We start from the raw sequence: 12426 nt of genomic DNA on the forward strand, positions 1-12426 counted from the left end.
AATTACACTTACTATGCCGTTAATACACAATTTTTAATTTCTATATAATTTTTAGAAACTGATAGGTTAGGTTAGGTTATTTATAACACAGACTTCTATAATATACTCAGTGAACTCTATACTATACTGGAATGTGCACTGCCGTAGGAGAAAACGGGACGAGCGAGAGGGAAAAGTGGAACAATACGTGTTCTTTTCTATCGTCGTATTCTTCGAGCTGAAAACATTAACTACGTTCAGTGCATATGTGTTGAGTTGAGTGATGATCAGTGTTGAAAGAGGTATACATGTGCGTACATGATGAAGTAGGGCCTGAGCAGAATGGCTGCCTTATAATTTTAAGACTATGTTTTATGCCTTAAGTCTTTGTCTTAGGTAACGCACAATACTGTGTGTTATGTCTCGAGTCTTATGTATACGCGAACGTTTATTTCTTACAAACGTTCGCGTATACATAAGACTCGAGACATAACACACAGTATTGTGCGTTACCTAAGACAAAGACCTAAGGCATAAAACATAGTCTTAAAATTATAAGGCAGCCATTCTGCTCAGGCCCTGACGAAGCTAACGAAGATCATGTTTGTAACGAAGATCATATAAAATGATCGACCAATCAAAATTTACTAGACGGAGACAGAAATCGTTCCAAAGCAACCTGTCCTTTTCTTTCGATGTCCCGAGCGCTAACAAAGGCAGTGCATATTCCAGTATAGTATAGAGTTCACTGAATATACTAGACTGCTAACATCTGTATAAAATGACTCGAAAAAGTGATGCAAGGTGCAAATGGTGGTTGGGATGGCAGCCATATTTCGTGTGGGTATATTATATTGGGTGTTCAGTTCGTACTGTCGATGTTGTCAGATAAGTCTGTGGTACAATCCTCTTACAATCATAAAATAAACATTTTGGACACCCTATATAATATGCCCACACGAAATATGGCGTTACGTGCACACCTGTGCATCATGTTCTGTATCTGTCAGCAGTCTAGTGTATTATAGAAGTCTGTGATTTATAAAGAGATGTAAGAACAAAATTTTACAAGAAAAATCACTATTATTAAAGCGCGAATTATTGGCTGTACTGAGAATTAAATAATGTTCCAACAAGCAGCTTAAAGGTGGAAGCACATAAAATTACAGGAGCGCATAACCATAAGCGTAAGAAAATTGATTGGTTCATTTTCTTATGCATATATTTGTGGACCAATCAATTTTCTTATGCTTATGGTTATGCGCCTATGCAATTTTATGTGCTTTCACCTTTACACAACTCTCCAGTGTCTGACACTGTGTCTATTTGTGTCTCGTTGCTGGAAAACGCCCTATGGTCCCATGGAGCGGAATTCGCGTAAGCCGAACAATGGTTCGCCAATCATAAGACTGTTCAGTTGAAGGAAATAACGAAAATCGTTTCGTGATTGGCTATCCGCCTGATCCGCTTACGCTAATTCCGCTCCATGGGACCATAGAAACGAAACTTTCGCGTATCAAAAACAGCGGAACGTCTGCGATTGGTCAGATTTTCAATACGCGCAATCCGCGATACGCTCCATGGGACTGCACCCTCAGACTCAATGGCCGCATTCAGCAGACTCAACAGTTGGGCAACATTACTAGATTTTCCGATGTAATTCGACGCTGATTGGTCGGACCTGAAAGTAGAAACCAATCATGTTCGATTGCTACTTAGCGGTTGAGTCCGCTGAATGCGGCCAATGTATAAGGATTTGGAGCCAAAATGGCCTGCTAAAAGTACAAGTGCACACTTTTGTTACGTATGCATGTACACTTTAAGTGCAATTTCTAACCTGTATGTGAAATCTGAGAAGCATTCGTGACTAGGTTGTTGCGTAAAAGGCTATAGAAATCAAAGCGAAAAAGATTTTCGTTTATTTCGCATCCTAAAAAGCGAAAATAACAACAAAAAATGCAAAAAATGGCTGAAATTAATTGCCAAAAATACATTATCATTAAGGGGTCATGTAAATATATAATTTGAATGAACCGCTTATTGGAGCCAAAATGACGAATGATTGCGGTACTTTGTATATCTAGTGACTTTAGTTCCATGGGACCCTGAGGTGAGAAGAAGCTATCTATTTACTTATATCATCTGTGGTTGATAAAAATATAACCTATAAATTATTTGATATATTTGGTTGTATCAATAAACCATAAAAGATAAAATCGATTGACGGCACGTTAAGCTATTATAAAAAAATATATATTTTGTTACATGCAGTGTGATATAATCGAGTGAAAATGTCATTGAGAAGAAAATTGACGCAGAATGATTTGCGTAAGGCTATGAATGAACAGAAGAAGAAACTTGGCATAATTAAAAAGATCGATTCGCCATTAGCAAAATATCCTTTTTATAATCTTAAAAATTTAAGAAACTTATTTTAGGAATTTTTTTTAATCTTCAAAACAATCACATTATATGTTCTTATTATATGATATATTATGGTATTTCTTACTATTTAATTTTAATAATTATAGGAGTTTCACTATGAACAAAATTTTACTATGAACAGTAAATAGTAGCTCTTAGTACATTGAAATATGAACAATTAATTAATTTAAAATTAAGTTCACTAATTATAAAAGCAAAACGAATTAATATATATAAATTTCATGGGTTATGATTGTAATATGCATTTTATAATTAATATATTAATATAATTTATTAAATAGTTAATATAATTTAATTTTTATATCTAATTGACTTTGGAAATATTCTTAACTGATCAACACATATACAGATTCAGGTCAACTTATGTGCATCTTATGCAAATCAATTGTACGCAACGAAACAGTTTGGCCTGTTCATTTAAATTCCAAAATACATAAGGAAAATGTAACATTAGCAAAAACAACCAAACTAGAAACAGAAAGCACTACAAGAACATCTAATGTTTTATCATTCAAAAGACCTTTTTCTCCATCACAAGACATTGTTGTTAATAAAAAGATAAAAACAATATTGAAAAATTCTAACTCAAAAGAAATACAATCAAAATCAATCTTGCCAACAGATTTTTTTCATAATAATTTGAAACAAGTGAATAGTATATCTATGCAAAAATTAGAGAGCAAAGATTCTACAGTTAATGTTGCGGATATACATTTGGAAGCAGAAGAAGAAAAAATAAAGGATACAAATCTAACTGTTCTTCCAGAAGGATTTTTTGATGATCCAGTAATGGATGCTAAAGTAAGATTAACATAAAGTAAATATAACAATACACTACCAAAAGTTATTAATAAGATAAAATTTATATTAATATAAATAAAAATAATATTATATAGGAAATTTTTAATATTTAATGTGATATTAATAAAAGTAAAGTAAAAGAGATATGATTTAAAACAATTAATTATATAGATACTAAGCATGTTATCTCGTTAAAAGATGCAATAATATACTCAATATTTTTCTTCAATTACTATATTTCTATTTCTTCATTTAATTATTTTTTTTGTTTCTAGGTACGTAATGTTGAATATAAAGATCCAATTGAAGAAGAGTGGGAAAAATTCCAAAAAGAAATTAAAGAAGAGACTGCGCAATCTGCACAAATTATTGCTGATGATCAGGAGGAAGCAACAACAGAAAGGCAAATGGATGAAATTGAGGAGCAAATTAGACATTGGTCTAGGTATTTTTCTAATATTTATATCTGAGAAAGTAAATAATTTAAAAAATGTATATATTGTAAGTTAATTTTCTTATTAAAGGGTAATAGATCTTGCAAAACATATGGAACAAGTGCAAAGTACTGATAGAAAGCAGGAAAATATTGATGATGATTTAAGCAGTGATGAAGCAGAGTTTGAGGAGTTTCTTGACTGGCGAGCGAAAAATTCATATAAATAAAACATTTGATGCGATTTTGTAAATATTTCGTACTTTCTTGATAAGAAAATTATTTATTTAAAGTTATAAATTTAGTTGTTAAGTTCATATTTGGCTGCAATTTTTCTTAATCGTAAAAATATTGCTGTAAGAATGATAAATATATGGTACACTTGTATCTTAAAGGTTATCTTCTAGCCAATGCAAGAAATACTAATATCTGTAATTAATTTTGTATTAAATACTTTTTATTTGAAAAAAGTAAATAATTTATTGTTGTAATTTTACCTTTTTTTATTTTCAACTTTTAATTTTAGACAGATGTTCATTTTATTTATTTTTTTGATGATATTCAAATATTTCTTTTTTGCTAACTTCATCATTCTAGGTGACTAAAATAAATTGTTAAGAAAGAAGATTATTGATTGATGTAATTCTTGCATAGGTGTATTATAAGATTTTATTAAAATGAATTTGAAGAATAAGAATATAATATTTTAAATACACATTTGATACAGATGACGTATATATGTAATATACACACCACACACACACACATATATATATATATATATACAGGGTGAGCCATTTTAATTAACGCACGCAATTATTTCGGAAACAAAGCATTTTAGAGAAAAATATTTCAGACAAAAGTTTTATGGTTTCGAGGGGGCCATAAGATGGTATCATTGGTTTGACCTTGAAGAGTTATTTGAAGGTCACATGAAGGTCACCTTCAATTTCTTAAATGGAACCTACTATTTGTCATTGCATATTCTTGTAGCTTATCTCGAGAGCTTTCCAAAACACTATAATTAAGTATCTTTTCGTTAAGTACTTTTTGAGTTATGAGGCTTGAAATAATTTCTTAATTTTACATAAACCGTAAAATATCTTGTAAAATATTCATTTTTCGATTATCTTACCTTAATACTTTTACGTACAAAATAATGAGAGGAATCAACTGGTGTAAAGAAAACACATAGTTGTTTTGAAGAAAAAATATATAATTTGCAATTAACAATTCCATATTTTTTCTTAAAAACAACTATGTGTTTTCGTTACACCAATTGATTCCTCATTATTTTGTACATAAAAGTATTAAGGTAAGATAATCGAAAAATGAATATTTTACAAGATATTTTACGGTTTATGTAAAATTAAGAAACGATTTCAAGCCTCATAACTCGGAAAGTATTTAATGAAAACTAACTTAATTATAGTGTTTTGGAAAGCTCTCGAGATAAGCTACAAGAATATGTAATAAAAAATAGGCGGTTCCATTTAAAAAATTGAGGGTGACCTTCAAGTAACTATTTAAGGTGAAATTAATGATACCATCTTATATCTCCTTTAAAACCATATAACTTTTGTCTGAAACATTTTTTCGTATCTCGCATATTTTTCAAAATATTTGCCTGTTAAGATTAAAATGAATCACCCTGTATAATATGAAAAATATAAAAAATAAATATAAAGATGAGATATATATCAGCTACTAATAAATAATGCTAATAATAAAATTAATATAAAGTAGTAATTACGATACATCATAATTTGAAAATATGTTTCCATATTGTACATTAATGTTCTTTATAAAATATTAGAAATGAGAGGGAGAAATAATTATATATATAAACCACTACCTATAATCATATTTTTTAAATACTTTTATCAATGTTTTTATTTGATTGCTTTCAGATTATATAATATTAATCGTTCAATGAGATCATAAGTATGATACAATGTAATCAATAATTGAGTTGTTTGCAATGTATGTTACTACATAAAAACAATCATTAAATATTTTTAGAGGCTCTATTATTGTTATAATATATTTACTTGCAAATTTATTGTCGCATTTATAGATCAATATAATCTATGCATTGATGCAGATGTAGATGCTTAAATAGGATATCCTATTAGATCCTCCCATATTTAATTTGAACATTTAAATCTATATTTCCGTTATATTTAAAAATTTGAAAATACGTCAAAAGAAAAGATTGTGTTAAAAGAATAAATGTTATGATAAATAAAAATTTTTCTTAAAATTTATATTTTTCCATATTTTAAAGTCGTCGATATTTTTCAAAATAGGGTTATGTATTTTCATCATCGCATTGTAAAAGCTTAGCAAAATGGCTGACTTGTAATTTTAAGACATTGTGCTCTTCTTCTTCTTCTATATAGCTAATTAGGCTCTTAGAAGGATTCGCTTATATGTCAGTTGGTGTTAATTAAAATTAAAATAAGCTGCAGATGGTCTTCTTGACAAGACAAAGAAGACAAAGCACAAAAATGACCGCATTCAGCGGACTCAACCGCTAAAGGTACCTTTTCATGTGTCGCTCATCGCTCGTTTTGAGCGATAAAAAAGTCACGTAACTAGATTGTCGCTAGCGACTAGCTATAGGGAGTCACGTTATTAAAGACCTCCTATTAACTGTCGTTCGATGCCGGGTGGATTGATACATTCAGTTTGTCTTTATAAAAATATATTTTACAACAAAGGAATTTACAACTATGGTTTCAGTCTTTGGTAACTTGCGTCCGCTTCGGACGACGAGACACACTAGAGTGAGTGCCTCTATGTCTTTGGTAGATCGGGGCGAGGTATGTGAGGGCCTGAGCAGAATGGCTGCCTTATAATTTTAAGACTATGTTTTATGCCTTAGGTCTTTGTCTTAGGTAACGCACAATACTGTGTGTTATGTCTCGAGTCTTATGTATACGCGAACGTTTGTAAGAAATAAACGTTCGCATATACATAAGACTCGAGACATAACACACAGTATTGTGCGTTACCTAAGACAAAGACTTAAGGCATAAAACATAGTCTTAAAATTATAAGGCAGCCATTCTGCTCAGGCCCTGATGGCGCTAGTGCGTTCGTAAACCCATTCATCTGTATTTTGTCCAGATGGAGGGACGCCACAATCACTCCCCCCTTAGTGACTCCGTTCATGGAGTCGCGAATCTAATTTTTCGTGCAAGATGTCCTTTCTCTGTCTCAGCTGGCGAAGGTTCTGAAAGGGAATTATCCTCAGATAGTTGTTGGTTCTCCCTAGCCCTTTCAATGAACGCCGGCTTCAATCTGTCAATGTTGATCTCAGTCGGTCGGTCCTTGTAGTTGATCCTGTACAAAAAATCAGTCAATCTTTTGATTATGGGAAAAGGTCCTTCATATGGTTGTTCTAGGGATCTGGTCGCTCGATCGACCCTGACGAAGACATGTGTACAGTCTTCCAACTCCTTGTGAACAAAGGCCTTTTGTTTGATGTGATGCGCTGTGGGCTTCGGTCCTACTCGCCGCATTCGCTCGCGTAGTTTCTGCAGGAACATGTCCGGGCATCCTGTGGGCTCCTCGGCTGCGAAATATTCACCGGGTACCTGTAGTGTTTTTCCGTAGACCATCTCTGCTGCGGATGTCTTAATGTCGTCCTTGTAACTGTTTCGCAATCCTAAAAGTACCATAGGAAGTACATTAGTCCAATCCGTGGTGCCGTGACACATGATTGCTGCCTTGAGCGATCGGTGCCATCGCTCGATCATCCCATTTGCCTGCGGGTGATACGCTGTCGTTCGGATTCTCCGACTTCCTATTAGCTTGACCATCAGCTTCAAATATTGCTGACTCGAACTGCGCTCCTCTGTCGGTTGTAATCATGTATGGTGCTCCGAATCGTGCGATCCATGTATTAAAAAATGCGTCTGTCACAGTGTCCGCTGATGTGTCCGCTATTGGTGTAGCTTCCGGCCATCTTGTTGTCCTGTCGATCATGGTTAAACAGTACCTCATTCCTTTAGAGTTGGGTAGCGGTCCTACGATGTCTAGGTGTACGTGTTGGAACCTATCGTCCGGGACTGGAATTCGCTCTGGAATTCTGTGATTGTGTCTGTGGACTTTCGCTCTCTGACACGGTAAGCATGTCTTGGCCCAGTTAGCAATATCTTTCTGCATACCTGGCCAAACGAATCTTTGTGCGATTGTTTTCTTTGTTGTCCTTCCACTTGGGTGTGACAGATTATGTATGTTGTCGAAAATTTGCTTCCGTAATACTCTCGGTACGTATATTCGAATTTCCTTGTCGACACTGCAGTATATGGTTTTGTCTCCTCCGTCTAACCGTAGTGGCCTTAGTGAGAGTGATGTCTCAGTCTCCAGTAGAGCTCTGAGTTCCTCGTCTTTCTGCTGTTCCTCGTAAAGTTCGTCTGTTGTGACGATAACTGGTAGGTTGACTGCTTCTACTCGTGACAGTGCATCCGCTACCTGGTTTTCATGCTCTGCAATATGGACAATATTAGTAGTAATCTGACTTATAAAGTCTAATTGTCTCCTTTTCCGTTCAGAGGCTTTATTAGAAGCTTGTGAGAACGCGTATTGTAGTGGTTTGTGATCCGTTAACACAACTACGTTTCGTCCTTCTGCCATGTGTTGAAAGAATTTTAATGCGGAATAAATTGCTAGGAGTTCTCTGTCGTATGTGCTATAGTTTTGTTGTGCCTCAGATAACTTCTTAGAGAAGAATCCTAATGGCTTGTATTCTCCCTCTTGATACTGCTCCAATACCGCTCCCATGGCTACGTTGGAAGCGTCTGTTCTGAGGAATAATTTGGCGTTTCCTCGTGGATGAACCAGTAGGGTAGTCTCTGCTAAACGTCTTTTACTTTCATGAAAGGCTTCCTCTGCTTGTGTAGTCCACTCTATTGGCCGCTTGTCGCGTTTCTTCGCTCCTGTCAGGTATCCATTTAATGGAGCTAGAATGGCTGCTGCATTTTTGATGAATCTGTGATAGAAGTTGATGATCCCAAGATATCTCCTAAGCTCTTTTATATTGTTCGCCTTCTTGAAATCAACGATGGCTTTTACTCTATCATTCGTCGGACGTATTCCTTCTTTGTTGACTGTGTATCCGAGATATTCGACCTCTTTTTCCGCAAATTCGCTTTTTGTCACGTTGATAGATAGTCCGTGCTCCTTTAAACGTTGAAATATTTGCTCGAGATGTTTTCGGTGTTCCTCTTCGTCTCTTGATGCTACCAACAGATCGTCGATATAGCCGTGACAAAAGTCGAGTCCTCTTAGAACTGCGTCAATAAATCTTTGGAAAGTTTGCGTTGCGTTTCGCAAACCAAATGGCATTCTGTAAAATTCATACAATCCGAATGGTGTAGTTATTGCAGTTTTATGGCAATCTTCTTCCGCTACTGGAATCTGAAAGTATGCTTTCACAAGATCTATTTTGGAGAAAACGGTGCATCCAGCTAAGTGGTATGTAAAGTCCTGTATGTGAGGTAGAGGATACTTATCCATGATCGTTACACTGTTCAATTTACGAAAATCTCCGCACGGTCTCCATTCTCCGTTGCTTTTACGTACTAGGTGTAACGGACTTGCCCATTGTGATGAAGAGGCGACATATTCCTTGTGCCAACATCGTCTCGAACTCTCGTTTCGCGGCTGCGTACTTTTCTGGGGGCAGTCTGCATGGTCTTTCTGCCAATGGTGGTCCCTTGGTCACAATGTGATGTCTCACATCGTGTACGGTCTTCTTGAGCGCTGTAGGACGTGTGATTTCGATGTACCTGCGTAAGAGTTCCTTGACTTTGCATCCTTTGTCTATTGTGGCAACGGTGGGCTGTTTCCCTGTGGTTATCCTTGCCTTGGTACTCAGTAGAGTCTGTTCGTCGACCAGTCTTCTGTTCTTTAGATCCGGTAGAATCCCGTGGTGCGCCAGGAAATCTGCGCCTATGATCGGCTATCGGACATCAGCTATGATGAACTGCCATCTAAATGAGCGTCGTAGTCCTAAATCCACTACTCGTGAGCTGCTGCCGTAAGTATTTATGATTGTGTTGTTTGCTGCGAACAGTTGAAAATCTACGGGTGTGAGCTTTCCTCTCATCATCCTCTTCGGGATTACTGAGATGTCTGCTCCCGTATCTATAAGGTACGTAATGCCATTCTTCTTGTCGGTTATTGCCAGGCGTTTATTATTTCTAACCACCCCGTCGACGACCGCCTGTACTCGCCTGTACTCGGCGGGTTTAGTTTTCCACCGCTTTCGGCTTATTAAATGTGCAAGGTTGTGCGCATCTAAACGCTTTGTCGCCGAATCTGTTGTGATAATAGCAGTACTCGGCGTTACCTTCGCGGTCTTGACGGTGATGTGAACGTTCGCGGTTGTCTGCTCGTTCTCGGCCGCTGGAATGTCCTCGCGATCTACTGCGTCGCCTATATTTATCTCTTACGGAGAGTTTCTTGACTTGTTTCCTCAGTTCTGCAATCTCCTGCAGGATCTGGTTGTCTGCGTCTGTCTGTTTTTTGGTGATAGTCTGGATTGCTGTCGCTGCTGGTCTGGCCATTTCTACCACCTTATCTGCCTGGGCCGCTAGCTTTGCTAAATCTTGAACTTCGCTAATTGCCAGGATGGTACGCACACTTTCTGGGAGTTGTTCCATAAATATAGATTTTAGAATTTCATCCGTTACCTGACCTGCTGCCAAATTCCGTAGACGTTGTAGGAAGATGGAGGGTTTCTCGTCTCCTAGTTCATGTGAGCCTAAAAGTCTTCTGATCTTCGTTGCACTTGTCTCTCCCAGAATCGAGCATATGCGATCTTTCAAGGTTTGATATTTGTCTTGCTCAGGTGGGTTAGTTATCAAATCCGCCACGAAGGGAAGAACGGGTTGATCAGCATTGAGTATTATGTAGCGAAATTTTGATTCGTCACTTGTTATTCGGTGTATTGCAAAAGCTGCTTCGGCTTGTGCGAACCATAATGCCGGATTGTCTTTCCAAAATGGTGGTAAGCGCACTGCCTGGACTGCGTCGATGTTTGCGCTTTTTGATCCCTCTCCGTCGTTATTCATAGCTTTCGGATAAGGGTTGTCGAATGATTTTTCCTCGACGGACGTCGTGTGCTCGGTGTTGCTTCCTTTGACTAGTCTTGTTGGCGAATGTTCAATCGGCATACCTCTTGCCTAAATATCGCCACGTGTTTTCGTTCGCCACGTGGTGCGAGGCGGGAAAAAAAAATATATCTCACGTCGGTGGTTACCACTATAGGGAGTCAGGTTATTAAAGACCTCCTATTAACTGTCGTTCGATGCCGGGTGGATTGATACATTCAGTTTGTCTTTATAAAAATATATTTTACAACAAAGGAATTTACAACTATGGTTTCAGTCTTTGGTAACTTGCGTCCGCTTCGGACGACGAGACACACTAGAGTGAGTGCCTCTATGTCTTTGGTGGATCGGGGCGAGGTATGTGATGGCGCTAGTGCGTTCGTAAACCCATTCATCTTTATTTTGTCCAGATGGAGGAACGCCACATAGCTATTGAGCATGAAAAGGGCTCCAGCAGCGATTTAGAAAGAAAAGTTCCGTTGAGACACGCACAGTATAAAATAAATATAAACAAAATGTTACAAGCAAGAAAATATTATAATTGGATGATTGAGTGCACAAAAATTATAAATGAAAATAATATAAAGCAGAATAATATAAAGAAAAAATTAGCAGTAGCGGCAGTTCTTTATTATTTAGAAGAAAAAAAGAAACGATACAAAAAAAAAGTGTTTGAGTTACTCCATCATCTAAAAACATTATAAAACAGATTATTTTTGTAATTAACTAATATAAAATTTATAAATACAAACATTCTACCTAATACAGGATAAAAACACAAATTTTCATCCGTAATAAAATTGGAATAGCCTTCTAGACATGTATGCGTCGGTACTTCATCCTCATTACAAATAGTTTCACATGACATATTCTATAAATAAAAATATTTCGTTTATTTTAATGTTCTCTTGCCATTACACAAAAGATTTTTAACATAACCTTATATATCAGCAGATTTATATTTACATTTTTATTATGTATAAAATTACATTATAAAATATTATTATTATATATATTTAATATTTATTACGAAATTATATACTTACTCTTTGATTATCCATTTGGGCTACGTTTCAAAACGTAAGTAACTGAAGAAATTTTACTCGAATCGCCGTTCCGAAACTCTTTTAAGCCTTCCTGATTGGTTCAAATCGGCCATCGAGTAAAATTTCCTTCGGTTACTTACGTTTTGGAACGTAACCTTGAGTCTTAAAATTTCAAAATTATCGCTCGTGAATATCGCTTGTAGTTGGAAAAATCCAACTACAGAATCCCGTCGCTGGCGACTACGTGACGTCATTATGTCGCTAAAATCGAGCGATAGAGCGATGTATGAAATGGCATCTTAAGGGTGCAGTCCCACGTAGAAGAAAAAGCGGAACGGAAAAGAAGTATAGTGGGGGTAACCAATCAGAACGTTTCTCCAAAAGACATATCTGTTCCGATTTTAAATAACCGGGTTCCCCATGTACCGGAAAAAGCGGAAATAAGTAAGAGTAAAAAATTATTTTTTATGAATTATAGTTAACAAAAATAATCAATTTTGTAAAGAAATATCTTTTTATAATAAATGGAAAATTCCAATGGAATATAATTTACGAAAAAACAAAGCTAATTCAGAATTATTGTAAATTTTAGGTTAGA

General features: G+C 35.9%; 3 protein-coding genes across 5 annotated transcripts in view; 1 reads left to right on the forward strand and 2 right to left on the reverse strand.

The window, feature by feature from the left end:
- Positions 1-12426, reverse strand: part of LOC145965809 (cilia- and flagella-associated protein 91) — a 174982-nt gene that overhangs the window by 58101 nt on the left and 104455 nt on the right. The window contains exon 1 of one of the 2 annotated variants that reach the window (XM_083089499.1): positions 6018-6522. The exons of the other annotated variant lie outside the window; for it this stretch is intronic. The gene's annotated coding sequence lies outside the window, so the exon portion shown is untranslated. Of the gene's footprint in view, positions 1-6017; positions 6523-12426 lie in introns of those variants that run through there. 2 annotated transcript variants of the gene reach the window in all.
- LOC145965812 (zinc finger protein 830) lies at positions 1838-4052 on the forward strand. 2 transcript variants are annotated; one of them, XM_083089509.1, is made up of 5 exons: positions 1838-2089; positions 2251-2374; positions 2766-3225; positions 3501-3670; positions 3750-4052. In XM_083089509.1, exons 2-5 carry the CDS (start codon positions 2271-2273, stop codon positions 3886-3888), a joined length of 873 nt encoding a protein of 290 aa, XP_082945635.1. In that variant the 5' UTR covers positions 1838-2089; positions 2251-2270; the 3' UTR covers positions 3889-4052. The 2 variants fall into 2 exon arrangements, with proteins under 2 accessions (XP_082945635.1, XP_082945636.1); XM_083089510.1 differs by lacking the exon at positions 1838-2089 and having other exon boundaries at positions 2126-2374; positions 2772-3225.
- On the reverse strand, positions 9919-10845 carry LOC145964905 (uncharacterized). The gene has a single exon (XM_083088060.1). It carries the CDS (start codon positions 10843-10845, stop codon positions 9919-9921), a length of 927 nt encoding a protein of 308 aa, XP_082944186.1.

Source organism: Camponotus vicinus, unplaced genomic scaffold (assembly GCF_025532165.1).
Source record: "Camponotus vicinus isolate PSW18456_S1 unplaced genomic scaffold, iyCamVici1.0 SCAF_14, whole genome shotgun sequence".
NCBI classification, from domain to species: domain Eukaryota; kingdom Metazoa; phylum Arthropoda; class Insecta; order Hymenoptera; family Formicidae; genus Camponotus; species Camponotus vicinus.